The 13,640-nt window shown below is 41.5% G+C and overlaps 1 protein-coding gene across 23 annotated transcripts in view; it reads right to left on the minus strand.

Moving 5' to 3' along the window:
- The window catches only part of ASH2L (ASH2 like, histone lysine methyltransferase complex subunit), a 32,554-nt gene extending 19,377 nt beyond the window's left edge, over nt 1-13,177 (minus strand). For 17 of the 23 annotated variants that reach the window (XR_011433273.1, XR_011433272.1, XR_011433270.1 and 14 more), the window contains exons 1-7: nt 10,845-13,177; nt 10,128-10,194; nt 9,714-9,859; nt 5,422-5,510; nt 5,045-5,139; nt 1,660-1,755; nt 909-1,004 (exon numbers count right to left, since the gene is read on the minus strand). Coding sequence is in view for 17 of the 23 variants with exons in the window: in XM_070253095.1 (XP_070109196.1) it covers nt 909-1,004; nt 1,660-1,755; nt 5,045-5,139; nt 5,422-5,510; nt 9,714-9,859; nt 10,128-10,194; nt 10,845-11,125 (870 nt within the window). In the remaining 6 variants the exon portion in view is untranslated. Of the gene's footprint in view, nt 1-908; nt 1,005-1,659; nt 1,756-5,044; nt 5,140-5,421; nt 5,511-9,713; nt 9,860-10,127; nt 10,195-10,541 lie in introns of all 23 variants that reach the window. The other 6 variants (XM_070253098.1, XM_070253099.1, XM_070253097.1 and 3 more) reach the window with 2 other exon arrangements.
- Between the last annotated feature and the right edge of the window lie 463 nt (nt 13,178-13,640).

The raw sequence follows: 13,640 nt of genomic DNA on the forward strand, positions 1-13,640 counted from the left end.
GGCAATCAACCAGGGGTGAGGGGTCATGGAGGGGACAATAGCAAACGAGAGTACCCAAGTCTCATTTACTCAGCTTCCCGTGGGACTTCAGGCTGTGTACCCAGATCTTGTCATTTCACAAGAAAAAACACAAATCTAAATTTCTATGCGAACTCTTGAGTTTTCTTTCTTTTTTTTTTTTAAGGATTTTATTTTTTCCTTTTTCTCCCCACAGCCCCCTGGTACATAGTTGTATATTCTTCGTTGTGGCATGTGGGACACTGCCTCAGCATGGTTTGATGAGCAGTGCTATGTCCGCACCCAGGATTCGAACCAACGAAACACTGGGCCGCCTGCAGCAGAGCGCGCGAACTTAACCACTTGGCCACAGAGCCAGCCCCAACCCTCGAGTTTTCAATGATGACAAATCAAACATTTTAAGGCACAGCTGAAAGATATAACCTCCTGGGATGCCAAAGGTGACCCTGCCATGAATAAAGAGTGGAAATCTTTTTCTTCGTGTTATGCTAGATGCACAACACAGACTCTTCTTCAAAACAAGTTTTTCTTCACAATAATAAATATTTTTAACAACAAAATTTGAGATGGAAAGAAAATTAGAAATAACTTGGAACGGCGTATTTCTGTTACAAGTGAGGAAACTAAAGTTAAAAAAGATAAAAATGATATGCGTAAAGCTAGAACATTTTGGGGAAGAGCCAGAACTAAAACATGAGTCTCTTGGTTTAAGGTGAGTGCTCTTTCTTTCCACATGTAGCAGTAACTGTTTACTGGGAGCCCACCATGTTATGCACATGTAATGGCCGTGTGTTATATGTGACAAATATACAAATGTAAACAAAACCCGATTGACTCCCCGTCCTCAAGTGGCTTGAAATCAAAGGGGAATATAAAGCATATTAATGTACCTGATCCAAAAGTCCAAATTTTGGGTAATCTTCTTCTGGGTCCTTACTCCCAGGATCAGGGTGTTCCTTTACCAAGAATACATCTCTTTCCTTACTCTAAAAGGAAACAGTATTTTAGTATTACTGGAAATTTTATACCTAAAGAAGTACTGAATGGATGATCAATCACCAACTCTTAATTCCTAGGTGTAACCTCCAAAAAAGACAGTATTATTTTTCCCTTTGATGAGAAAATTAATACATGACCATCAAAAAATCCACACAGAGAAACTTAAGCAAGTGAGAACCAAAGTCCTTCATGATCCTCACCTAACCCCTGACCTCCCAGAGATAAGCACTGTTAACAGCTTGCTGCTGACTTTTCCACAGGTGCTCTCTTTAATTCTAAGGACAACAATGTTTAGAACAGTGTTATTTGGTTTTGTTTTGTTTTTTCAAATCAAATTAAAAAATTGTCTCCAATTTCAATATAAAATTATACTTGGAAAAGTGCAGTGGACAAAGGTTTCAGTGTCATATATAAAACTACCATGGGTGATGTTCACTTAAGACAATGTGCAATTTACTAATTTTGTTGTGTGAAAACTATTAAAATTCACAATTAGCTACGTTTCACTCTCCAAGATTTAATACTAAGTTGTTCTCATTTTCTTAGTCACCACATTATTTCAGTGAGACTAAACAGAATTTAATTTTTACAAAGAACACCGGCTTTCTAAAGGTCAAGTCTAATCAATTTTAGTCTACTTACCATCGTTTTAACAATGTTATTTGGCCAAGTCATTTTTCCAGGTCTCTGTCTGGTCGTCATGCACTCCCAGTATTTATCAATAAATGGTATGATATCCTAATTTTTAAAATAAAATATATTAAGACTTTTATAGTTGCTTTCAAAGTTATGTTCACAAAAAGGGACAGGAAACTTCAGCATTTTCAAAGACCTTGTCAGAATCAAAAGAAAATCCATGCTTAATCTTTTAATGATTAAAAACAATTGCATGCAAACAACATAAAGATTGTGGGGAATTTCGAACAATTATATACAAATCTTAGCCATCCAGCTGGAGGGAAAAGATCTGCCCCATTCTCCCTTTTTTTTCTTTTTTGAGGAAGATTAGCCCTGAGCTAACTGCTGCCAATCCTCCTCTTTTTGCTGAGGAAGACTGGCCCTGAGCTAACATCTGTGCCCATCTTCCTCTACTTTATACGTGGGACACCTGCCACAGCATGGCTTGATAAGCCGTGCCATGTCCACACCCAGGATCCAAACCAGCGAACCCCAGGCCACCAAAGTGGAATGTGCACACTTAACTGCTGGGCCACCGGGCCGGCCCCTGCCTCATTGTCTTAGTTGCATCTGGAAGATGCTCCCAAATTATTCTCTCTCCTGAGCTCCTGTTTGTACCTGCTTGAGACATCTCCATCTGGACATCCTACAGGCACTTCAAATGTCTTATGACTAAAACGGAACTCTGTATCTTCCCTCACAAATCTGCTCTGCAGACTTCTATTCTTGCTCTTAAAACTCAGAATCACCCATCACCAGAATCATAAGATAAGACACCATGGGATCATCCTTGATTCTTCTTATACAAACTTTACATCTATCCAGTCACCAAATGAATTTTACTATTTCAGAAAGCTCTCACCGGTCTGGCCTCCTTTCCATCCCCACTGCTTTGACTGCGGTCCTCGCCAGTTCTTACTGGCATGGCTAAAACAATGCATGAGCTTGAACTGGCATCAACTTTCCCCTTTCTACACAATTCTTCCACAGTTCACCAGAGGTAGTTCCATGAAAACCAAATCTTTACTAAAAGGAACCAGGGGTGAACCAGAGAAAGTACAAGGGCATCCTGGAATATTCTCTTGTTCCGGAAAGTAAGGAAAAGTTCAAAAACTGATAGGCACATATCAGAAAGTTCCAGGAGTGAGTCCGGATGAGGCTACACTGGTCAAATCTCAGCATCAGAAATCCAGTGGTGGACCATAAAAATCCAAAAATCCACAGCGATAATTTAAAAAAAGAAAGAAAGAAAGAAAAGACGGGAGGAAAGGAAAACTCTGCAGAGAAATGCAAGCAATAAATGTATTCTGTTCTACACTGACCACTCTATTAACCAATGCAGGCTAGACAATCAGTGGTTGCTAACACCACTGCTTGAAAGGGTTACAAAACAAGACATTCACACAATCTCAATGTATCCTGCCACAGATTACATAATAATTACAAAAGCAGAAAGATCTCTTTACAGTGGAGAAATCTGGCTGATACCTCCTCTTTACCCAAGTCGTCAAATTTAGGATCACTAGTAAGAAAACAAACCAATATTTTATGCCTCCTGTTGTGATACATGGAAAAATACACACTACCTACATAATATTCTTCTTTTTTTAAGTTTCAGAATTGCTGTTTTCTTTTTATTTATTTATTTATTTATTTTTTCCTTTTTCTCCCCAAAGCCCCCTGGTATATAGTTGTATATTTTTAGTTGTGGGTCCTTCCAGTTGTGGTATGTGGGCCACTACCTCAGCATGGCTTGATGAGTGGTACCCAGGATCTGAACCGGCAAAACGCTGGGCCACTGAAGTGGAGCGCGAAAACTTAACCACTCAGCCACGGGGCCAGCCCCTATCTGCATAATATTCTTGCCAAAAATGTTTAACTTGAACCTAATCAGGAGGAACAATCAGATAAATGTAATCGAGGAGTATGATGCCAAACAACTGTGTAGGCTCTTCAAAAGCATTTCTTTTTCCTTCAAAATTTTAAATGTCATAGCAGACCAAAAAAAAAAAGTAAAATAAGTAAAAGAACTGTTCAAGATTAGAGACAAAAGACACATCACAAGTAAATGTAATGTGTGATCCTTGATTGGATTCTGGATGGAGGAAAAAGCTATAAAGGATATTAAGACAATAATGATACTGAGAACATACACATATACAGATATATTGTATATAAAAAATATAAACTGTATATATTAGATAGTTGTATTGCATCAACAATAGATTTTTCAAGTATGATCATCATATTGTGGTTATGGGAGAATACTGGGTAAAGTATAGTATCTGCAATTTAGTCTCATATGGCTTAGAGGGAAAATATAGATATGGGGAGATAAATATTAACAATCAGCAAATCTAGGTAAAGAATAAACAGATGTTCATTGTACTATTTGAATTTTTCTGTATGTTTGAAAAATTCAAAATAATAATTTGGGAAAGAATAAACTAAGAAAAAACAATTCTGATCATAGCACACCTCTATTTAAAGCACTTTTAACCCAGGAAAAAAAGGGTAGGAGGGGATTCTCTGCTGACTCCTCCAGCTTGGAGGATTGAGTCCTAACTTCTCTGTTTACTAGAAAAGGCCCTTGCCAGTCTGATTCTGACTAAATCAGTCTCACTACACATCCTCCACCAGTGTCTTTCACAGTGTAGCTCACAAAAAGTTAGAAGGTTATAAAATCAATTTTGTAGGTCAAAACTAGCCTTGATTAGAACAGAAAATAACAGAGTGCAGAGGGAAAAGATCAGAGGGTAAGCAGTGTTTGGTGAAACTTTTGTTTTAAATGAAAGTGCGTAGACTGAATACATATACTAGGTCACAAGGTAAATTCTGTCATTTTAAAATTTACTTAATTCTCATATTTCTTACCATAAATCAAAGTAGGAAAGACTCATGGATGGGCTAATCATCTAATTTTGAGTCCTGACTTTAGTCATGTGGTTTTCCAGTTTAATAATAAAGGATAATTCTGTTTAATAAAAGGCTGTATAAAATGACCCCTCTACCCCCTGACAAAATCTGTGATAGGCATCTCTAAAAACTGCTAAACCAGGCTGAGAAGGTGCACCTCAAGATCTGATTATTAATTGTGAGATGGACAGTTGTTTGCTTCTATAAAGCCAACCAAAACTATTTAAGGATTCATCCTACTAATAGCTAGGCCAACTGACACAATATGAAAACACTAAGAAGTTAATAAATTACATGCAAAAGGAACAAAGCAATCACTGAATCTACGGTCATATATTCATAAAAATTGGGGGAAAAGTACTTATTGTTAAAGAGTGTATTTAGAAGTCCCACCTGATTCTTTGGCATACTTATATTAACATGCAATCTCTACCTTATCTTTGGAGAACATGGTTTTCGGATGTTCATCCTGCGTTCGGGACTGCCATGTTAGGTTGGCCAAAGCACTAAGGCACATTTCCTTCAAGTCTATCAAAAACAAAAAGGAAGAAAAAGGTATCTATAGTATTATATTCCTATTACCAAAACAATAGTCAACTAGATGGTCCACAAATTAACAGCTACAGCAGCAAAAAGTAGAGTCATCATTTGATCTGAAATGGACAATAGCAATTATTCAGAGGTAAACCCCAACATAACTTCTACCAGCTACCAGGCAAAGCTTTCCTGATCCTGCTAAGCCCAAATTCCTTTTCTTTTTCAGCTAACCAGAGGACCACCCTTTTGCAGTACTCCAGAGTCTGTTCTTACTTGCTTGCTTCCGGAGGAAATAGGTATTCCCACTATGATGGCACACGTTGCAGTGAAAGCTGTAGTTGGTCATGAAAGGTAGACAGGATCTGCAGAAAAGCCAGTTGTACAGATCAGTGAACTTCTGAACACGACTTCTTCATGAGAAGTGAATTAACAGCGACTATTCCGCTCGGTGCAAGTGAGATAACAATGTTAATATATTAATACACTCTTAACACTTCAAAAGGTCACCAAAACCAGAACTGGGCTTATATTTTTAAATACCTGGATTTTTCTGTCACAAATATTTAATAAGACATTATTGATTATAACGGATAATTCAGCATCTAGAAGGTTCTTATTGGCATCTTGTCCAGGCCAGATTCTTACAGTTTTTGAACACCTATAGAGTATGCCAGGCCAGGTATGGAAGAAGACAAAACAGTCTCTTTAAATATCGTTATATTTAAATATTTGTATTTAAATTATATTTAAATATCTCTTTAAACTGCCAATAACATTGTTGGAAAGGGTAGGCAGAAGGTATGAAAAGATTAATTTGAAATGTAAATAATTATTCCAGAAGACAACACAAGTCACAAAACATTACTTGCCTCATTACCCAACGAATCCTACAGAGGATAATTAGTCTATAAGAGTTTAAAGGCCCAAGAAGTAACTTCAGATTTAGGAGTTAGGAAAGATTTTTCAAGGATGTAAATCATGAAGTGGATTTGGAAAGATGAGTGGGTTTTCTTTTCCAGAGTTAGATGAGAAAGCTCAAACTAGGTGGCAGAGGGGCAAACTAATATAAACCAGTTTGTCCAGGAGAGACGATTTGTCGGGCATATGGTAAAAAAACAAGGCTTGAAAGGCAGGAAGTACAAGAAGCCCTTACATGCCAGGTGGAACTGGATTTTTTCTGTGGGTAATGGGAACTCCTTGAAGGAAAAGAAACATGGTTACAATGGTAAGTTTAGTGATAGGATGGGTTTGAAGGGAGGAAGAAGTTAGAAAAAGCGATGTATATAAGAGGCTTTTGTAACAGTTCCTGCAGAAGGTAAAAAAGGCCTCACCTAGAGTGATATTAATAAAATGGAAAGGACAAGCAGGTGTATAAGAAGAAAAAAAATTGGTAAAGCTTGGTGACTGATTTGAGGTTGGGGGGTAAGTGAAAGGCGTTCTAACCACTAAGACTGCTTGTATCACGAAGAGGAAATTTCCTAAGAGGTGTTCAGGGCAAGAAAAGACTTGTCTGTTTGAAGCCAGAGAGGAAGAAGCCGGTGGAGGGAGAGACTGCATATGGCAGAGACTGAGGACACACTGAGGAACTGAGGCCTTAGAGGAGGGAAGTGCAGTGGTGAGAGCACTGGATGACTGGAAAAGTACAAGGAGGGCTTAGTTTCGAAAAGGAGAGTGACAGAAAAAGAAAAGACCAGTTTAGGTTGGAAGAGAAAAAATCAAAATAAAGGCAGGTTTATCTGGGACTCTGCTATAACTAGCTTAAGGGATCCTCAAAGAGAAGGGTTCCAAGTGTGTGTCGATCATTACCACTCAGGAAATTAAGGGACATTCTTATGAATGTTAAGATTGTATTTCCTTACCTTAATTTCTCTCTAGAGCTCCTTCTGTTAAACAGCCTCTTGCGATAAACTCACTTACAGAAGGCAAAGCCTCATACCACAGATAGCCAAGTACATAGTCAGTATTTCATTCAAACACAATCCCGTGTTTAGAGCAGCCTTTCTCATACGCTGCTAGCTCACTTGCTCCATCTCAGCCATAGAAGAAAATCTGTCCCATCCAGCTAGGCTTTAGCTGTAACTTCTCAAATTCAGGTGCAAACTAGGCTCTACTTAACTCTGTACTGTGGATTCTTCTCTGGATTGTTCCAAATTACCTCTCTGGTAAACTTCCCTTCCTAGGCCCTGTCCATCCAAATTCTCCTTGGCCAAAGTGGCCCAATTTTAGGTCTTTCCAAGATCAGTTCTTTCTTCCTGATCCTTCAGTATTTTTCTTTCTTTTTTAAACTTTCTATCATTGGTCACCAGTCACATGTTAATTGGAAGATTAGCATTTCTAACTCCCGCTTTAACTTTTTAACTAGAACATAGAACTAGAACTAGCATACAACAAATTATACAGGAAGGGTATTTGTTCATAACCCCACCCAAGGGGGATTAATTTCAGAATTAATAAATGCAGCATTATTGGGCCAGCTCCAGTGGTCTAGTGGTTAAGTTCTGCAGGCTCTGCTTTGGTGGCCCGGGTTGGGTTCCTGGGCACGGACCTCCACTGCGGTTAGCAGTCACGCTGGCTGGTGGCCCAAATACTAAAAAATAGAGGATGATTGGCATGAATGTTCGCTCAAGGGGAATCTTCCTCAGGAGAAAAAAAAGGGCAAAACAGACAGCATTATTTTGAGATGGTCTTATCTAAATTTATTTGTACATTATAAACCATAAAGAACAGCACAGAGAGCCAGCAGTACAGTTATTCCCATAGACAGTGAGTCAGTAATGCTCACCTGCTAGCTGTTGACTGACTCCCTTGAATAAGGCGACAAGAGATTTTCACATATTGAGGTACATGGGGTAACTATTCGGGTTCAAAACTGATTCAGCTTGAACTAAAAAGCCTGACTTATGGCCTATCAAACATACAGTGAACATCAGCTTAACCATTAAAGAATGACCTCTGTTAGGATAAGAATGCATACTTCCCCTTCTGGGCCCTCTGGGTAATGCCTGAATTAGGCCCTTTCCAGACACAAAGGTCACATTGACCTGTTAATTTGCAATTGAATACCTCTTTGAAATTTTGATGAAAATGTATCCTGGGTATGTTTAATCTATGTGCTTTGTTCTAAATAGATATAAGACTGTACTGAAAACCATGCTTCTCCAGAACACGTTCTAAGGCCTTCCCAGGTTATAATCCTCATTCTGGCTCAAGTAAACTCACCTTACTTGTCTTGTCTATAGAATGGTTATTGGTTATTTGCGTCGACAAAGGAAAGAAGGCTTTCGTGCTCAATCAATCATAAAATGATTTTAATTCACTAGAAGAGGTAAAACATTGGAAATAGGTTTTGCTGAGGAGAGAACTCAGGATACCTAAAGGGAGTGAGTTAGAAGCCCAAAGGAAATTGATGCGGGGTCGGTGAGCCGAGGAGTCGAAAGAAAGATTTCTTAGACTCTCAAGATCTGGCAGTAGTGCTCTTTTATTTAGAGAATAGTGTGGAATAGCATGGGGACAGGACCCATGGGCAGTCAGAGCTTCTGCTGCCGCCGCTTCTGCTGCCCCCGCTGGCATGGGGACAGGACCCATGGGCAGGCAGAGCTGGTGCGTGGGGACAGGACCCACGGGCAGTCAGAGCTCCTGCTGCTGCCCCCGCTGGCATGGGGACAGGTCCCATGGGCAGGCAGAGCTGGTGTGTGGGGACAAGACCCACAGGCAGTCAGAGCTCCTGCTGCTGCCCCTGCTGGCATGGGGACAGGTCCCATGGGCAGGCAGAGCTGGTGTGTGGGGACAAGACCCACAGGCAGTCAGAGCTCCTGCTGCTGCCCTGAGTTGAGGGTTAGGGCTAATTTTATAAGGCATGGGTACGTGACTTATTTTTACTGGAAAAAAAGAAAAGATGATGTAAAAAGTCATTAAATGATTTCAGTGCAGATGGGGTCTGGTTATTGTGCGGTCATATAACTTTAGATACGAATCTGGCCATATAGATCGGCATGCAGGTGAGGATGCCCCGGGCTTCTCTCCCTGGGGCAGTCCTAATTCATACCATAAAAAAAGTCCACTGGGTCGTATAGTTTGGCATGTAGGCCAGGTCACCTTGGGCTTCTCTGGCTGGGGCAGCCTTAATCCACATCAGAAATAAAGGATGGCTCAAGCATAGAGAGGCACTAGTCATTTCAAATTTTAGACAACAGGCTTTGTCCACCACACACACCAACACTTTCCCCAAAACTGACAATACTCACCACAAGATTTAAATGATACTGTCTCAAATTTGTTTACATAATGCTTTGTAATTGCACGTTTGTGTCTCCCAACCCGGTTGCAAGCTCAAAAGCAGAGATAATACCTAACACTGTACCTATCAGGGCTGTGCTCTCAGTAGGCAGAAAACATCCTCAGGGTATTAAAACAATTTCTGATTCAACATCCTATTACTCACTGAACAGTGGTCAGGAGACGTAGGAAATACTAGGCATTACATTTGTCTATAAACTATTCAACTGTTGAACAGATTGAAATCCATTTACAAAGTGATTCTTACAAAGACTACACAAAATACTCACGAGGTATCTATGCCAAAGGTGTCTGCTGTGAACCACTTTGTACATATCCCACACTGCAGCTCCACCTCTCCCAGCTGTCGGCCATTCTCCTCATCCACGGAGCCCGCCTGAGTATCCATCACCTCTGAAGTATCCCCAGCACCTTCCTGTGTGCACAGAGCAATTAGAGAGTAAGCCAGTTGTTCGTAGTGCCCTTGAGTAGATTCCAACTACCAGCAACCCGTGTAGAGCAGAGCAGAACCCTGCCCGGTCTTTTTGTGCCATCTTCTCACCTTCCCGTCCTGTATCAGACAATGCTCCGGGGCTATTCATGGGGTTTTGAAGTTAGTTGACCTGATTGCATTTTTGACTCGCTTAAAAACTTAAAAAACAAACTCTATTTTGCCTTGCAAACATCCGAAAAGAAATACTTACTAGTGTATCTTTTCCATTAGAGGATTCCGTCTCCAAACCACCACTTACATCAACGGAGTTTGCATCCCTGTAAGGTAACGAAAGCACTCAAGTCAGTATTTTCAAGAGAAACCAACCTCAAAATGACTATTCCCAAAGATGGTGATCAAGGAACAAGTGAACTTCACACTCCTGCAGCCTTTCCAGCTAAGCCCGTTCTCAGAGTGGATGCCCGGAGCTAGGATGAGAACGTGGCCATGTGAGACGCAGCTCCAGGGGGCACAGGGAAGCCTAACCGGTCCTTACAGACAAGTCTATATGGGACGGAACTCGTCCTGGGGGAGGTTCGCAGAGACGCAGCCCTCCCACTCTGTTTTCAGAGGGGCCGTTACTTCTTCCAGTCTGAATGGCAAAGTGGTTTCTTCTCTGAGATACCTGAGGAGTTCCTGCGAGAAGAGTGAGCTATCACCTCCCGCCGGCGTGCAAGGGCCGGCGACTGGACTAGAACCTGGGCTCCCACAAACCGCGAGAGGAGCGGAAAGGGGCGTGGCCTGAGATACAGTTGGGAGGGGACAGGCCAGGCGGCGGGCGGGGCTAAGGCCCGGGAGCGGGCAGGGCGAGCCGTTGGCTGCAGGGCCCGGGTTCCGAAGGGGCGGGCAGGAAGGCTCCTGGGAGCCGGGCATTCCAAGACGCGCGGCCTCCCTCCCCGTGTCCTCCTCAGGCCGCAGGACGTCCTACCCGCTTTCGGCCTCTCCGGAACTGGGCTCTGCTGCTGGAGCAGCAGATGTCCCCTCTCCGACCGAAGCGGCTGCTACCGCTACCACCGGCTTCGTCTCCCCTTCTTCCGCCGCTGTTGCATTTGCAGCCGCCGCGGGACCCGGTCCTGCACCCACTCCCGGGCCGGGTCCGGTTCCCGCCGCCGCCATCACTGTCGCCTCCAAGACTTCTCGCGAGAATATTACCTCCGTCTCGCGCGACTTGCTGACTGGCTCTGTAACCTTCAAATAGTAAAGGCCCATTGGTGGGGTCCAGCGCCGCCTGAGAAAGGCGCAGCCCAGGCCCGCTTTAAGGGCGGGTGGGCGGCGCCTCGGGGGTTAGAGCGCCGCAGGCAAAGGTGGGCGAAGGCGGCGGAGGCTCGGTTATTAATTGGGTTTCCCTTGGAATCACTTCATTTCGCTGTGCATTTTTGTTGTTAAGACTGGAAATCACCGTGCAGAGGAGGCGCCTTGAGAGCGTGACGTTCCTCTCGGTTAAATGTGGGAAACGTCTTCCAGAAAGACGAGCACTCACTGCCCCGTCCCAGAAGCAGTAGTTTGCTGTACTGCCCTAGTGATCTGCCACTTTGAGCACGTTTCCAAGTGGCCTCTAGATATGGAGCCCCGACCGTCTGTAGGCTGAGCCTCAGCTGCGCGGTCTAGAGCCGCGGAGAAGATGAGGATGGAGTATCCAGGCGGAAGAGATAAGAAGCAACGTGTGTTCTAGAAGCTGCAAGCCGCTTACTGTTGTGAGAGGAGGAAAATGAAGCCCGAGAGTTAGGAAGCCAGGGGCTGGACTTAAGAGTTTAGAAAAGTTTGGTCCTTAGAGAAAGTAACAGGCATGAACTTGAATCAGGGACAGTGTTGGTAGGTGACGTCATTGGAGCGAGTGGAATCTTTCAGAGCCGTGGTCTTCAAACTCAAGAATACAAACCCCTAGAACTACTCCGGCCAGGACAGTTTTCAGGAACTCGGTGTTTACATTCTGATTCCTAAAAAGTTGCTTACAGATACACCTTTTCTCCCACTTTAAAAAAGAAAGGCATACTGCTGTCCGATCCTGAATGTAAACTTACTGTGATGTGTTGCCCCAGGCTGTATAAACCTCTGCGACGCCCAACGTTAGACTAATTGGAAGTATGATTTCCCAATTGGTTCCCAATTGTTCTCAACAAAATTGAAGGAGGATCCGAGTTACCAGCTGGTAGATTACTTTAAAAATTGTTGGTGCTAAATGCTAAAAGTAGTGGGTGAAACTTTAAGAAGAAAGAGGATACTTGCACAGACTCAAAGTATTTCCCCCAACAGAATTATTAATTATAGCGATGGTTTTAACGTGTGGCCTCAAAATCTTTGATGTTCCTTCCCCCAGGAGGTAAAGCTTGAATTCTCCCTTCCCTCGTGTGTGTGTGTGTGTGTGTGTGTGTGTGTGTGTGAGACAGAGAGAGAGAGAGAGGGAGAGTGAGCTGGATTTAGTGACTTGATTCTAAACAATAGAATGTGGAAAAGGAAAACAGTAATATTTATGGTGGAGAAACTGGGAGACACCACCGTAACCAAGAGGTCAAGGTTAACATCACCAGTAATAAGTCATGTTGATGTCGCTTGCCCCAATATGATACAATAAGAAGGCTACTTCATTTCTGTGGAATTCTTTCCAAAAAGCCACAACCCCAGTCTAATCAAGAGAAAACATCAGCCAAATCCAAATTGAGATATTCTAGAAAATTTGCCTCAAAGCTGTCAACATCATGAAAGAAAAAGAAAGACTGAGAAACTCTGAAGGGCACCAAGGAGACGTGACAACTAAATGCAGTGTGGTATCCTGGGTTGGATCCTGGAAGAGAAAGGGACATTAGTGGAAAAACTAAAACCTGTAAAGTCTATAGCCTGTAGTTAATAGTATTATAGCAGTATTAATGTCTTAGTTTTGATCAGTATACTATGCTTTAAGATGTTAACGTTAGGGGAAGCTGGGTTAAGGGTATATGGGGGAACTCTGAACTGTCTTTATGATTCTATTGTAAATCTAAAATTAATTGAATATTTAAAGTTTAAAAGATAAGTGGTGGTGGTCAATCATGTGATTTGGCATAGAACTTTGAAGGAGTTCAAAGAATTGATTTCAACTGATTCAGTAAATCCTAGATAGGAATCAGCTTACTTATATAAACAATGATTGTCAGCTCTTACATCTATAAAAATGAAAACTTGGAGTAGGATTGATGCTAAACCTGTCTCATTCTAGCAATACTAGTATTCATTCATGGACATATGGATTAATTGAAAAAATAAATTAGTCTCATTAAAAGTTGCATCACCAATAAAATTCTAATTTTTCTAATTTTTATGTTTAATTATCAAAATACATAATATATTTTATTTCACCAATTGCGTACTAATAATTGATAATGCATTCAAGAAGAAATATCTTAACACTAGAGTCTTATGGTCACAGGAAGTTTTTAAAAATTTAATTTCCAGTTTTCTACATATTTTCTACGTCAGAGAAGTATTATAGACTTTCTACCATAAAAATAGATTTATACACTAATGTGTTGCCTATATATTATGTGTATATATTACATTTTATTTTATGAGGGAAGAGGAGTGGAATTCTGAGTTAAAGAGAAAATGAGATGATAGGAAATTTCCACCTATTAAAGAAACCTTATTCATGTATTTTTTGAATGGATGATGGCAGGTATCAAATCACTACAGTGGAAATATTTTTTTAGTGTTCTTTAACAATGTTAATGTTTACAGTCCACCTGAAATC

Source organism: Equus caballus, chromosome 27, assembly GCF_041296265.1.
Source record: "Equus caballus isolate H_3958 breed thoroughbred chromosome 27, TB-T2T, whole genome shotgun sequence".
NCBI lineage: Eukaryota > Metazoa > Chordata > Mammalia > Perissodactyla > Equidae > Equus > Equus caballus.